Source organism: Amphichorda felina (genome assembly GCF_050947745.1).
Source record: "Amphichorda felina strain 45539 chromosome Unknown scaffold_9, whole genome shotgun sequence".
NCBI lineage: Eukaryota > Fungi > Ascomycota > Sordariomycetes > Hypocreales > Bionectriaceae > Amphichorda > Amphichorda felina.
This window is the reverse complement of record NW_028145041.1, coordinates 1-12,249: the sequence shown is the minus strand read 5'-3', so window position 1 is coordinate 12,249 and position 12,249 is coordinate 1. Positions and strand designations below refer to the sequence as shown.

The following is a 12,249-nucleotide window of genomic DNA, read 5'->3' as shown; positions in this document are numbered from 1 at the left end:
AGCAGCTCAGATAATAGATTAGTCCGGGCTGCCTACGCTGTGTATAGCCATTATCACTACCCTGACCTTTAGACTAGAAGATATTTGGGTCTCTATCCTCACGCAGCTGAGCTTTCACATCAATAAGCACGCCGAGGAGATTCGGTCCGTTTTAGTAGCTTCTAAGAGATAGAAGGGTGTCATTGTGACTACTGAAGGTACTATCGGCACGGTAAACTTTAGAAAGCTGGCCGTTGCTATGAGGCATGAGTCGGACAGACACATTAGAGATCCGGAGCTGAGGTGGAATATAAAGCATAGGCGACAGCGACATGGTAACGGCCCTAGTCATGATCGGCACACTAAAGAAGTACTTCAAATATACAATGCTAATTCTATGTAGTATCTCATCCGTTACTCTACTCGGCGATAGGGAAGACTAGGGTAAGATTTGAGGACGACTCGACAGAATTCGCTAACGGTTGACATCCCTACCGGCCATGCCTCGGTCCCCGTTGCCCGTTAACGATAATAGGGCAAGGTACTCGATAAGAATGGTTGTAGGACCTCTGGTAATTGCAGTCACCAATAGTAGTGAGCTTCTGGACAAAAGCAGGACTCATAATATCACTTATTTGTTTCTCAGGGATGGGGGTGATATAACCCTGCGAGACTGAAGCTAGAGGTAAGTGAGACTCTAGGGCTCAACTCGATCAAGCTGGTGTGTGGATAGTGGATATTTAGATAAGGGTTCAGTATAGGCTCGTAACTAGCAACGACCATAGACATGGGCATTTTGAACATAGTAGGAATTCTAATTGGAATTGGGTGAAAGGTGCGGGACAGAATCAAATCTAACCCCCAACTCCTGCGAATAGTATCCCATGATATCAACCCCTACGCTATCTATCTATTTTAATGTCATGGAGAGACACGCTCTCGAAGTCATCAAACATTATTATAAGAGCATTGCAGAGACTGATAGTATAGGAGCCGTGATAGCAAAACCAGACCCGAAACGCGGCTAGTCCGCATTGCTCCCGTATCTAATATTCGAGGGATTATTCTCGGACCCCACCGTGCGCAGCCACGAAGTCTCGTCGGAATCGAGACTCAGTGAGTAAGAGTGATAAGCGTCTAGAGCTCCGGCAAAGCTGAATTTGATAAAGCCATGGGCCCCTGGTCCGCCTATGGTAGGCCCTCCGTTTACCTAGTAGTCGGATTGCACGTAGCGGGCCGCTGAGAAGACGCTATTCAGCGTTAGGTTAGCCGTCTTATCATCGAATTGTACGCTGACTACTGGGTATCGTCATTCGCCCTAGCCCTCCGTGGCCCATAGCGTCGTGCGAAGCATATCTATATTATAGCCGCCGGTTAGGTATGTCGTGTTGTATATAGGGAAGATTTAGTTGGTGCTAATCGCTGAGGCAAAGGAGGGGGTATTCTGTAAAGACCTAGTAAGGTTGCAGGCTCCCTGTTGAGTTTTTCTGGTCGTAAAATTAAAGTTATTAAGATCCGAGCCCGAAGAATGCTAAGTAAGACTAGGACTAGCCATAAGTCAGCTTAACGAAATAAATTAAGACTTAGTAATCGTCGATTGGCTAACTTAGTAGATAGGATAGGATACGAAATACTGCGAGGAGAGTTATAGAGTAGATCGCTACTAATACTGGAGATATTGAATGGTGGCGAGGTTTGCGGCATAAGCGTTAGCTAGAAGTTAAACGAGGTACTCCTAGTGCCTTTAGGGCCTCGCTTAAGGATACTTAGAATCGCGTCGAATACAGAGGTAAATGTGCGGTCTTATAGCTTAGAGCATAGAGGCGTGTTACCGTTAAACGCATCCCTATAGATAGGTTCCAGCTCGACCTCTGCTATGGCGTTATAATACTAAGCATAGATTAGCCGACTGGTCGGTTATATGGGATTCCGATTAATTTAATTACGCACGACCTAACCTAGACGTAGAACTCGCCTAAGCCGGTTACATTATTGCTAAGTCTAGCTATGTAGGCTTACCACTGTTAAACCTAAGATTATAGTAGTCTGGGCCGGCAACCGCCTTAGCTTTAGGGACTTCCGTATCCTTCGCGGGAGGGGAGTTTTTAGATATAGCTTTAGTAGGCTATTATAAATTATTTAATTGTAATAGCTATTGCCGCCTAGTAATAGCTGGTCTTCGATGAAAAAAGCTGTTAAGACTATAACTACGAGACTTGCCTCTGCCCCTATGACACGTGCCTCTGCTTATCATTGCTAAGCCTATATCTGATAATCATAAGCTTTACACCACGCGATAGAAGGTGCGTTCCAATCGTCTTATATTTCGGCAAAGAGGTTTAAATAAACAGATTTTGCGAAAAGTAAAAGGGTATATAACTATCTCTAATGATTTCGGGTCTCATAACGTATGACAGTACTTATAAACTGTTAGGATAATTAAAACCAGATTATATAATTATCAAAGCACCCTATACTAGCATTTATGCATCCGTGCTCGGAGACTTCAGGATTATTTAAGTGGAAATTGCTTATTGACTAACGTTTAGCACGTTCCGTTCATGTCTATTAATCAAGTTTATCGATTAACTTCCTAGGAGCCGGCTATGATACTGTGGAAGGTAGTTAAATAATGCATCTAGATCGTAATTACGCTATATGTCAGAAGTGAAAAAGCTGTCAGGCATACGCTCTATACCGCGGCTATTAACTGTCTGGTTTTGATAGGTGAAATATTAGGGTATGGTGATCTATATTCTGTAACGTCGGCAATCTTCGCAGGCCAACATATGACAAACTCTACAAGACAAGAGATACTTGCGGTGTCTAGTACCACACATCTCGCATACTCTGCCGCGGTTTCCGACGTTTAATCTAGTAAACTTTCCACGATGGCTACACTCGTGATTCTCACGTAGTTCCTGTGCCATAGCATCTACACGACGTTGACGCGTAGCTGGAGCCAGAGGAAAAGTAGCCTCCCTATCGACGACCTCCTGTGCTCTTCGGTTAAGTAATTCTGGGACCCAGTCGCTACATTCGCAATTCTTCCACTGTATACCACATCTATAGCAGAACTCGGTACCGCACTTACAACTGTGTTTGCCAACTTAGTATTCTGGGTGGCGGGGATGTATAGGAAGTAGACACTCACGTCATATGGTCACAGCCTTGATCCCGAGACAGCACTCGGCCACATCCAAAACAAGCTTTCCATCCTTGCTCGTCTGCGAAATGGAGGAGGAACTGCCCCTCTTTATCCTCTAGGCATGCTAAGCCATGGTGTGCTAACTCTCTGCAGTGCATGCAGGTTTCAACTCCACACGCCGCGCACAAAGCGGTATCAGGTGTTCGCTGTGCCGCGGGGATGAACATGGCGCAGGCTGGATCAGCGCAGTAGACTCTATATGTGCTGCTGAATTCCAGCTCAGCACTTCGATATATGGCTAGCTCTTCCGCGGAGAAGTCAGCCTCGATGACAGATGGATCGATCCGTTGGCGGTGGCATTTTGGTGGGAAAAGGCTCTCATCGTTGGCGACTCGCATAAAGAAGGCCTTGAGACAAGGCTTGCAGTATATATCATTGCATGCTAGGCGCACGGTGACGTGGGGGTGAATAGATTCTCCACAGACGCTGCAGTCGACCCTAAGCTCAGGTATTTGCTCAAAGCCTTCTCTCTGACGAAGGGCATATGGAACGGAAGGACCTGCAATAGTGGTGTTGGAGTCGATGCTTGCCGCTGTAGCGTCCATATCACGAGGCACATAGGCCCAATCATTCCATGACGACCCAGAGCGGGAGGGTGCTAGCAAATGGTTGGTTTCCTGTGTTGGCAAGCCTTCATCTTCGTTCATGCTCAGGATAAACTCCCGGTCTTGGAAAGACTGCGTCTCTTCCGCCATTGCTTCATTGATAGCCACGGCATCAGAGTCCACTGCCTTTGCAATACTGTGGGCGAGCTTTCGATCCTCGAAGAAACTGACAACTTGCTTGATCTCGGCTTCGAACTCAGCAAATGCCAGCAACGGGTCGGGAGTATTGCCTTCGGTCCATTTTTCAGTTTGGCGTTCTTGGTGCGCTTGAATCTCTTCAAGTTGAAGGTGAAGGGCAAAATTCTCATCGTCGAGATTGATAAAGGTATCGGTGCATGCCATGATTGACAATTGGTATGTGTGTTTTCACGTGGTGAAGTTTAGGGACAGTAATGTGATAGTAAAGGTCGAAATAAAAAGAATATAAGGGATCCGATTGAGTCAATTATCATATGATTTAGGATCAATTGATATCAATCAAAGAAAGCGTGGGGTAAGAAGAAGTTGGATTAGTTTTAGCGAGTCTTTATAGCGATACTAGACCGCGATTTAGGGGGGTCTTATAGTATTAAAGGGAGCAGCACTTCGATCCACATTCCATATAGCAGCTCCGGAAATATCAAGGGTCTAATCATCTGGTGCCACATTCCAATATGCGACCTAACCGGAATTCTAACCCGTATATTAGGCTGCTCTGGAATGGGATAAGGGATAGCGTGGTAAGGAGAGTAGTAGCACTTAGAAATAGACCGGGCCGCCTTACCCCTATAATTTACGTATATAGGGCGCCTATAGGGCACGTTACGTAGGCGCGTCTAGGTTAAAGGCTTAGGGCTACGCTATATAGTAGCCTATCTTACTAGTTCGGGCTTATCTCGCCGCTACCTATAAATAAGGCTACCTATAATACCTCCTATATATAATAACTATTAACCCTAACTTAATATACGCTCTATATTCCTTTATTAATCATTATATAACATAAAAACAGGTCTAGCCGAATACCGTCGACGAGCTCTGTGACTAAAAACGTCGTCCAGAGCATATAAGGTTTCGGCACAGGAATCGTCGTCCTCCGAGATATCAACTCCAAAGCACCGGCTTTATTAGCAATACGCTCATGGTTTCCGGACTGGCGTTAGCATAGGGAAGCTTATAGAAGCGCGAGGGGACCTTACAGTGGTCTGTACCATTCAAAGGGCGTTCCGTCGAGGCGAGTAAAGATACTATAAGACGGATAAGGCAAAACAAGCAACAACCAAGGTTAGTCGCGATGCCCCGCTAAGACTTGTTGCCGCCTACTATACGTACCCCCTCTTTTGTTTGCTCCATAAAAATAACATAATTTTATATCTTAACCCTTTCGAAGTTGGAATAATTTTCGAGCATGTGTTAGAATCGTTGAATGAGGCGCCTTCTTATATAAAATCGACGTAGGAAGTTATCGTATAGCAAAGGAAAATCATCGTATATCAAAAATTCTATAATAATTATCGATAGTGAAATGTTCATTAACGTAGGGGCGAACACGACGGCGAGTTTTTTGCTGTCATCTAAGATACTATCAGCATTTGGGTGCTAAAAGGATGATGCTTCATAACTAACGCCGTTCTCTGCTTGTCTCTGAGAGAGTAGCTTAAGATGAAGTATGATATACTGGAGATAGTCAAGGTGCTGCCGAGGCATGGTATGGAATACACTACGCAGGGCTTCAATCCGCTCACTGATGATATGATATTATTGGACTATATGACCCTATCCGTCCCTGTTAAACCTGGACACTTTAGTGGTGCTTCCAGAGATTCTGTAAATCCCTTCCAGATTAACCCCCTTTTTTCAACTTCCCGCGTATAACTAGTCATAAAGTTTGGTATTTGGCGGCCTTCGAAGTCCGCACGTTGGGTTAGCTCTAAACTAAATAGGCTATAGGGTGCTTCGGAACAAGCAGCCATCAGAGATATGTGACGTCTAAATATGGATCGCTTGAATTTAAGATAAGAACTGGTATTTCTGAAAGAGGGAAGGGGAGATGCATCATAAGGAGCTATAATAGTGCGGCACAGGCATAGGCTGGAGGTAGATCATCCATATCTCTTCGGCTTGAAAAGTAACCACCTGTCATCCCGATATTTCCGGTCCCACCCAGTTCAGTTATTATAATATCGCTAAGCATCCTTGCCTTCCTACACTCGGAATCATTTAAAGGCATTGTATTTTAGCTCCAAGGTCCCGTGAACTGCCTAAGAAACAAGTACATGGTGGGCGTTCACGTGGCGCATCGATAGGTGTCACAAGGCCTAATTGTGTTGAATTTGATATTCTGCTTCTGTTGCAGAAATGCGACGCCGCTATTAGGCGGCCAGTACCGATCTTTATATATATACTTAGTGTTTTGGCGGGTTGGGTTAGGTACGGCGGATAACTCTAAGTGTTCCACAGGCCCTCCTAAATCGACGGCCTACCGGCCCCGGGCAGTGACACACAGGCAATCCCGAATACTACTCAGAACTTTATCATAGCCGGTCGAACCAGTGCGAATTAAGTGAATCCTGCTTCGCGGCCTGGCCAAACACATCACCTCGGTTACTTGATCCATGGTTCTTTCGACCGTTCTTTGTATATTAGCCCGAAATGCCTCGACTTCTTTGCGTAGAGATATGACGGACTTAGTATAGTGTCGTAGTTCTATCGTTAAATTTTCGTGAGAATTATTAATTTGGCCTTTTATTATTTGATATTGGGTCTGTACGGGGCGCGCAAGTTTTATTTCTAGCTCTCGGCTAACTATATTGCAAGTTGGGCCTAAGGCTGGGGCCACGCCCTAGTTCCAGCCTGCGGATTCGAGTGCTGATATATAGGCATGATGATATTAGGATTTTTTGAGTATAGTAGTGGGAATTAGAGGGCTTTATACATAATTTTACTAACGTATTTCGGAACCCGAGTAAACATATACTTATCCGGCAAAAGAATAAATATATTTGCGGCTCCGAAATATCTATATTAGTCCCTAGCCAATGCTATACACCTTTATTATTACATTAGGAAGAGCGTATATATCGCCCTCATCAATAGGGCGGTTAAGATGCTAATAAAGGGGGATACACGCTACATAAAGACGCTATCCTATACGAATATCTAGAAGGCAGGGTATGGGAAGGGATCCCATAGGTCTCTACCGGCACTTCTCGATAGCCTATAGCTCCCTCGATCGTAGGCGTGGTACTAATAGACAAATAGACAAATAGACAAATAGACAAATAGACAAAATAGGGTAGATTGATCGTAAGCTGCTATCGTCCCTTGATACGAGACCACCGTTGCTAAGCTTAGGTGACAACCCTTACGCTCAGCCAGACACCCTGTCGAACACCATGGGCCCATAGCAACAAACGCGTCATGGTTGAGGGTCACGGGCCCGACAAGGGGTACGACTGAGCAAAACTGGGTTGAAGATGGGAGGCTATCAATGCCACAACAACTATACCTTAGTGCCTCAGCGGCTGTGACACAAGGCACAGCCCCGGCGGCATCAAGACGAATCAGCAATATCGGATGGAATCGGGTCTGCCTGTACGATATAGTCAGGCAGAGCTCCAGTGGTGCCTTGATTGGGAAGCAGATGGGGAAGCAATGTAGATTGCAGCGGGGCGAACCATTAAAAAATTCAGTCTGTCGGGCCTGCCGGGCACATCGTGGTTTCACATCCTATAAACAGAAACTCAATCGGTGCTCTGATTAGACGGCAAAAGTCGCATCATCATCTCCCTCTGCTCCTTCTGCCCCTTCCTGTTCATCCGATCTGTCATGCTTTCGTAGTGATCCACATAATGAAATCGACGCTCCGCAACTTCATCCTTGGAAGGTCGCTTGTCCAATTTTCCCTTCCAACTGTAGAGGTGTAATGCCGCTATGCACCCCTACGAGGATTTATGCAGAACATCCACAACGACCGCATCGGGTAGCACCAGGGTTACCGTCGCATACTGGGCAATTTGCGCACATCTTTATTGTGTTCGCCGGTGCGATGGAAATTGCTATGTCCCGTCAAAAAATGAACGTGCTTAAAAAGCATAGCAACGTACTGACCTGTAATTATGTAAGACCGTGCGTGAGGATTTGGTCTCCAAGGGTTGGTGCGATATGGGCGAATATATGCTTGATTTGGTCCCCACTCTTTTCAAGTTGACGTGTACGGATACAGAGTGCGTAATATGCAAAAGCACGGACACGTGGCTACTGCCACGTAATACGTACATGTCTCCAACTTGCAACACCATTCAGCAGCCCAATTCGCGCCCAACAGGCGCCCAACAGCCAAATTGATGGCGACATGTTCTTCTTGCGTATGTCTACTATATCTGAAGAACGACTGATTGGTTACTGAACTTCCCTGTGGACCGAAATCGGGCGCCAAACTAGGGAAATCAAGGCTTATGCGGTAATATGACCTCACTTTGCACGTTGACTAGACTTTGACAGCTTTTAGAGCCACGTCATTAGCACTCTCAAGCGTTACTACGAAAACTGGATAACCCTAGTCTGAACGACCGTGGAGACGATGAATTCGACCGAGCCGACCAATGCTCTCAAGATAATGAGGATGTTACAGATGACGACGATAGCGACCAAAGCGATGAGAACGGGAGCAATAGACCCAATAAAGAAGTTGACAGCGACATTGCTTGTCCTAAGTATCGCTACCGGAAACCCGATAAAAACTTCACAGAATATTCTCGACACTATGATACCCGTAACGCCTCCTGTTTTAAATTGTAACATAGTAGTAGCTAACCAACGGACAGGTGTCAAATGCAGTATCTCTTGCCCTGGCTGTTCTAAACAGCTACAGCGGGTGTCAGTCCTCAAGAGACTTTGAAGAAGCAACAGACTATGCCTGAGCACCAGAAGGCAATAATTACAATAAAACAGCAAATACGGGAGGCGTCTAGTAATGTGTCGTATGAAGCTCGAGCCGCGCTGCAAACAATTAAACGATGCAATTTACGAGCAATCGATAACATGCAACCACGAAAGAAGGCGAATCTTTCGATGGATCCGTTCGGGTCATGTGTATAGGGTGGAGCGAGCTCAAGCTCGATTCCTTCCGCGCGTGCCCAACTTTGGAATTAACTAACGCCTGATACGGCGATCACGGCACGTTCGTTGTCTTGTCGGAATATGAAGATTGCAAGGCTATATTGGCGTCTAACCCATCGTTCGAAATAAAATAGCATATTAAAAACGGTAGTCATATGCTTATTTAGTAATGGTTAAGCAAACAGGCAACCAGAATACTTATCTTCGAGCACCATTAGCCATAAGAATCCTAGGTAGCTAACCTCGAAGTCCTAAAGATCCTAATAAACGCGTTAGAATAGCCGAGCGGCCCGATGCTCTGAAATTCTACGCGAGACGACCTAAGTTACATGGGTCAATTTATAATCTTCATAATCCTTGCGTGGAATAGCTTCTCAAGCACCGTTAAGCCTAGATACCCGGCCCTAAGATGCCATAGTTCCGCAGAGTCTTCTCGTAGCCTTAGTAGATCATAGGAACGGCGGAAGGGTCTATTTATATAGTTAATAAGAGTCGGGTTTACTCGATCGAGTAGAAGCATGCCTATATCACTAATTAGAATCGCTCTTCCGAGCGGTAGATTAAACGAGTACTAGTAAAGGGGCTTATATTCGAGGAAGATAAGGTTATATACTTCTTAAGTTATTTTAATAAGATACTCTTCTTTAGAGTTCTATAGCGTAGCGAGTTATCGTAGCTAGTATAATAGATACTAGTATACTCTCTATACTAGACGCTAGTATATTATTATAATAATAGAATCCCTAGCTCTTTATTCGGCGGGTTTTCGACTAAAATTCCTATAACCCTAAAGTACGAAATTAGTATATAGTCTATACGTTCTAGTTAAGTTCTTTTCTAGTTAGCTTCTACTACTAATTAGTCTAAAAAATAAACCTAACCTAACCTAACTCCTATCGGTTAATAGTTATAAGAGCGCCTATTTTAGATTAAATATATTAAAATTCTAGCGCCTTTAATCTAGAATCCTATCCCTAGATAGTATAACTATAAGCGGTATAATAAGTTATAGCGTATATATCCGATAATAACCTTACTATTAATTAATTAATACGCCTATTAATTAGCCTAATAGCTAAGGCGTAGGTAATAGCGATTAAAGAAATAACTATAAAAGAGTATATATATTTAGTAGAGGAGTATTAGATACTAGTATATTAGCTATATAGTAATAGTATTAGGCCTAATAACGGTATCGAGCGTTACTTCCGCGGCTATAGGGTAAAAGGGTAGCTTCTAGCTAATATTAAGGATTATACTAGCTTAATAGAGCTCTAAGACCTATCTAATAGCCTACTACCTTAGGATAGGTTATCGCTAATCGCCTAGCTACTAGTATTATATAGGTTTAGGTATCTAAGCTACCGCTTTCTAACGATATCTTAGAAAAGCTTATAGCGATATTACCGAGAAGCCTAGTATATATTAGCTAGCCTTAGCTAGAATAACGCCGAAGTATATCTCTAGATATAGCTCTAAAGTAAGTTTATATAGTATTAGATTATCGATAATAGTTATAGTATAAGGGGGGATAAGGATACTAAGTATATACCCGGCGATAATATATTTAATATTATACTAGCCGAGTATATTACTAAGATCGATGCTAAGGATACTAAGCGGCTCCGGAAGGGGGATATAGAGGAGGGTATCGACTAGGATTTATTATAGGTTAAAAGGATATAATAGGTATAATATTTCGGCTTACGCGATAAGCTAAGGATTATAGAGGTAGCCGAGTAGGTAAGAAGCGCTAAGAGGAACCGGTAAACGCGTGACTAGCCGCTAGATAATATAGCGGCCGAGGAGGCGGCGCTACTAATCCGGCTAGGCTTATAAATAGACCGGGCCGCCTTACCCCTATGGTTTATATATATAGGGGCCCCGTAAGTCGCGTTACATGCCTACTATAGGGCGCCTATAGGCCGGCTATAGGTTAGCGGGGCTATAGGGCAGCCGGCGCGCCTACGCCGTCCCGTAGGTTCGGGGCTATCGTAGGTATCACGGTATAAGTAAGGCTACCCGCGATAGTATCTAAGGGCGGCGATAGTAGCGGTTCGGGTAGCTTATGCTAGTAGCGGCGATAAGGCTACCTATAATACTATTTTTTAGGGTATTTTATCTAGAATAGCGTATTATAATATTATGATTCTTAATAAGGCTACTCGTGATAGTTCTAGTAATATAATAATAATACCTCTAATACGTTTAATATAAAGATAATAGTCTAATATAATATAATTTAAGGCTACCTATAATACCTCTTAGTATAATAATAATATAGGTATAATAGTATTTAAAGCTACCTATAATATCTTTAATATAAAGATAACGATATGGGTATAATAGTATTTAAAGCTACCTATAATATCTTTAGTATAAAGATAATAATACGGGTATAATAGTATTAAAGCTGCCTATAAATATAAAGATATAATACGGGTATAGCGTAGTTATAATACTTTTAGTATAAAGATATAATAGTCTTTAAGGCGACCTATAATACCTCTTAGTATAATAGTAACTATACTATTACGATAGTCTTTAAGGCTAATTATAATACCTTTAATATAATAATAATAATAGGTATAATACTAGGTATAATAGTATTTAAAGCTACTTATAATATCTTTAGTATAAAGATAAAGATATAGGTATAGTATAGATACGATAATCTTTAAAGCTACCTACGATAAATATATCCCGTAGTAAGCTATTATTAATATTATAATAGTTTAAGAGTAAAGCTAACTACGATAATTCTTATATAACTAGCTATTAGTATCATATTAAAAATAAAGCCGGCTACGATATAGTTATCGTATAGTTAGCCGCCGTTATTAGTATTATACTATATCTAAAGTCGGTTTATAATATTATTCCCGTATACCTATTATCTTAATCTTAGATCTTACCCTAATAATTAAGCCCCGCGATAAAATATTATACCTACGCCTAGTTATTATATCTATTATATAAACCGCTAGAGTTAACCCTACTAGTTAGCTAGAGAGCCTATTACTTACTATTTTCTAATATTTTAATCTAAAGCTCTTACCTATAACCTCTATAATACGTAACGATATAATACTATACTTAACGCCGTAACGCTATAATTATATACCTAATACGTTATAACGCCGTACTTAACGCTACGCTTAATGCTACCCTCGACGCTACCCTAGCTCTCTATTCGGCGGGTTTTCGACTAGAATTCCTATGACCCTAAAGGGTTAGGGTTAGGGTTAGGGTTAGGGTTAGGGTTAGGGTTAGGGTTAGGGTTAGGGTTAGGGTTAGGGTTAGGGTTAGGGTTAGGGTTAGGGTTAGGGTTAGGGTTAGGGTTAGGGTTAGGGTTAG

At 42.8% G+C, this 12,249-nt stretch overlaps 1 protein-coding gene across 1 annotated transcript; it reads right to left on the bottom strand.

Annotated features, from left to right (window-relative positions):
* Window positions 1–3,045: 3,045 nt before the first annotated feature.
* On the bottom strand, window positions 3,046–4,134 carry ACO1O0_008534 (uncharacterized protein; the record flags this gene model as incomplete). The annotated part of the gene is made up of 2 exons (XM_083197898.1): window positions 3,046–3,068; window positions 3,609–4,134. 2 exons carry the CDS (start codon window positions 4,132–4,134, stop codon window positions 3,046–3,048), a joined length of 549 nt encoding a protein of 182 aa, XP_083045633.1.
* Window positions 4,135–12,249: the final 8,115 nt, after the last annotated feature.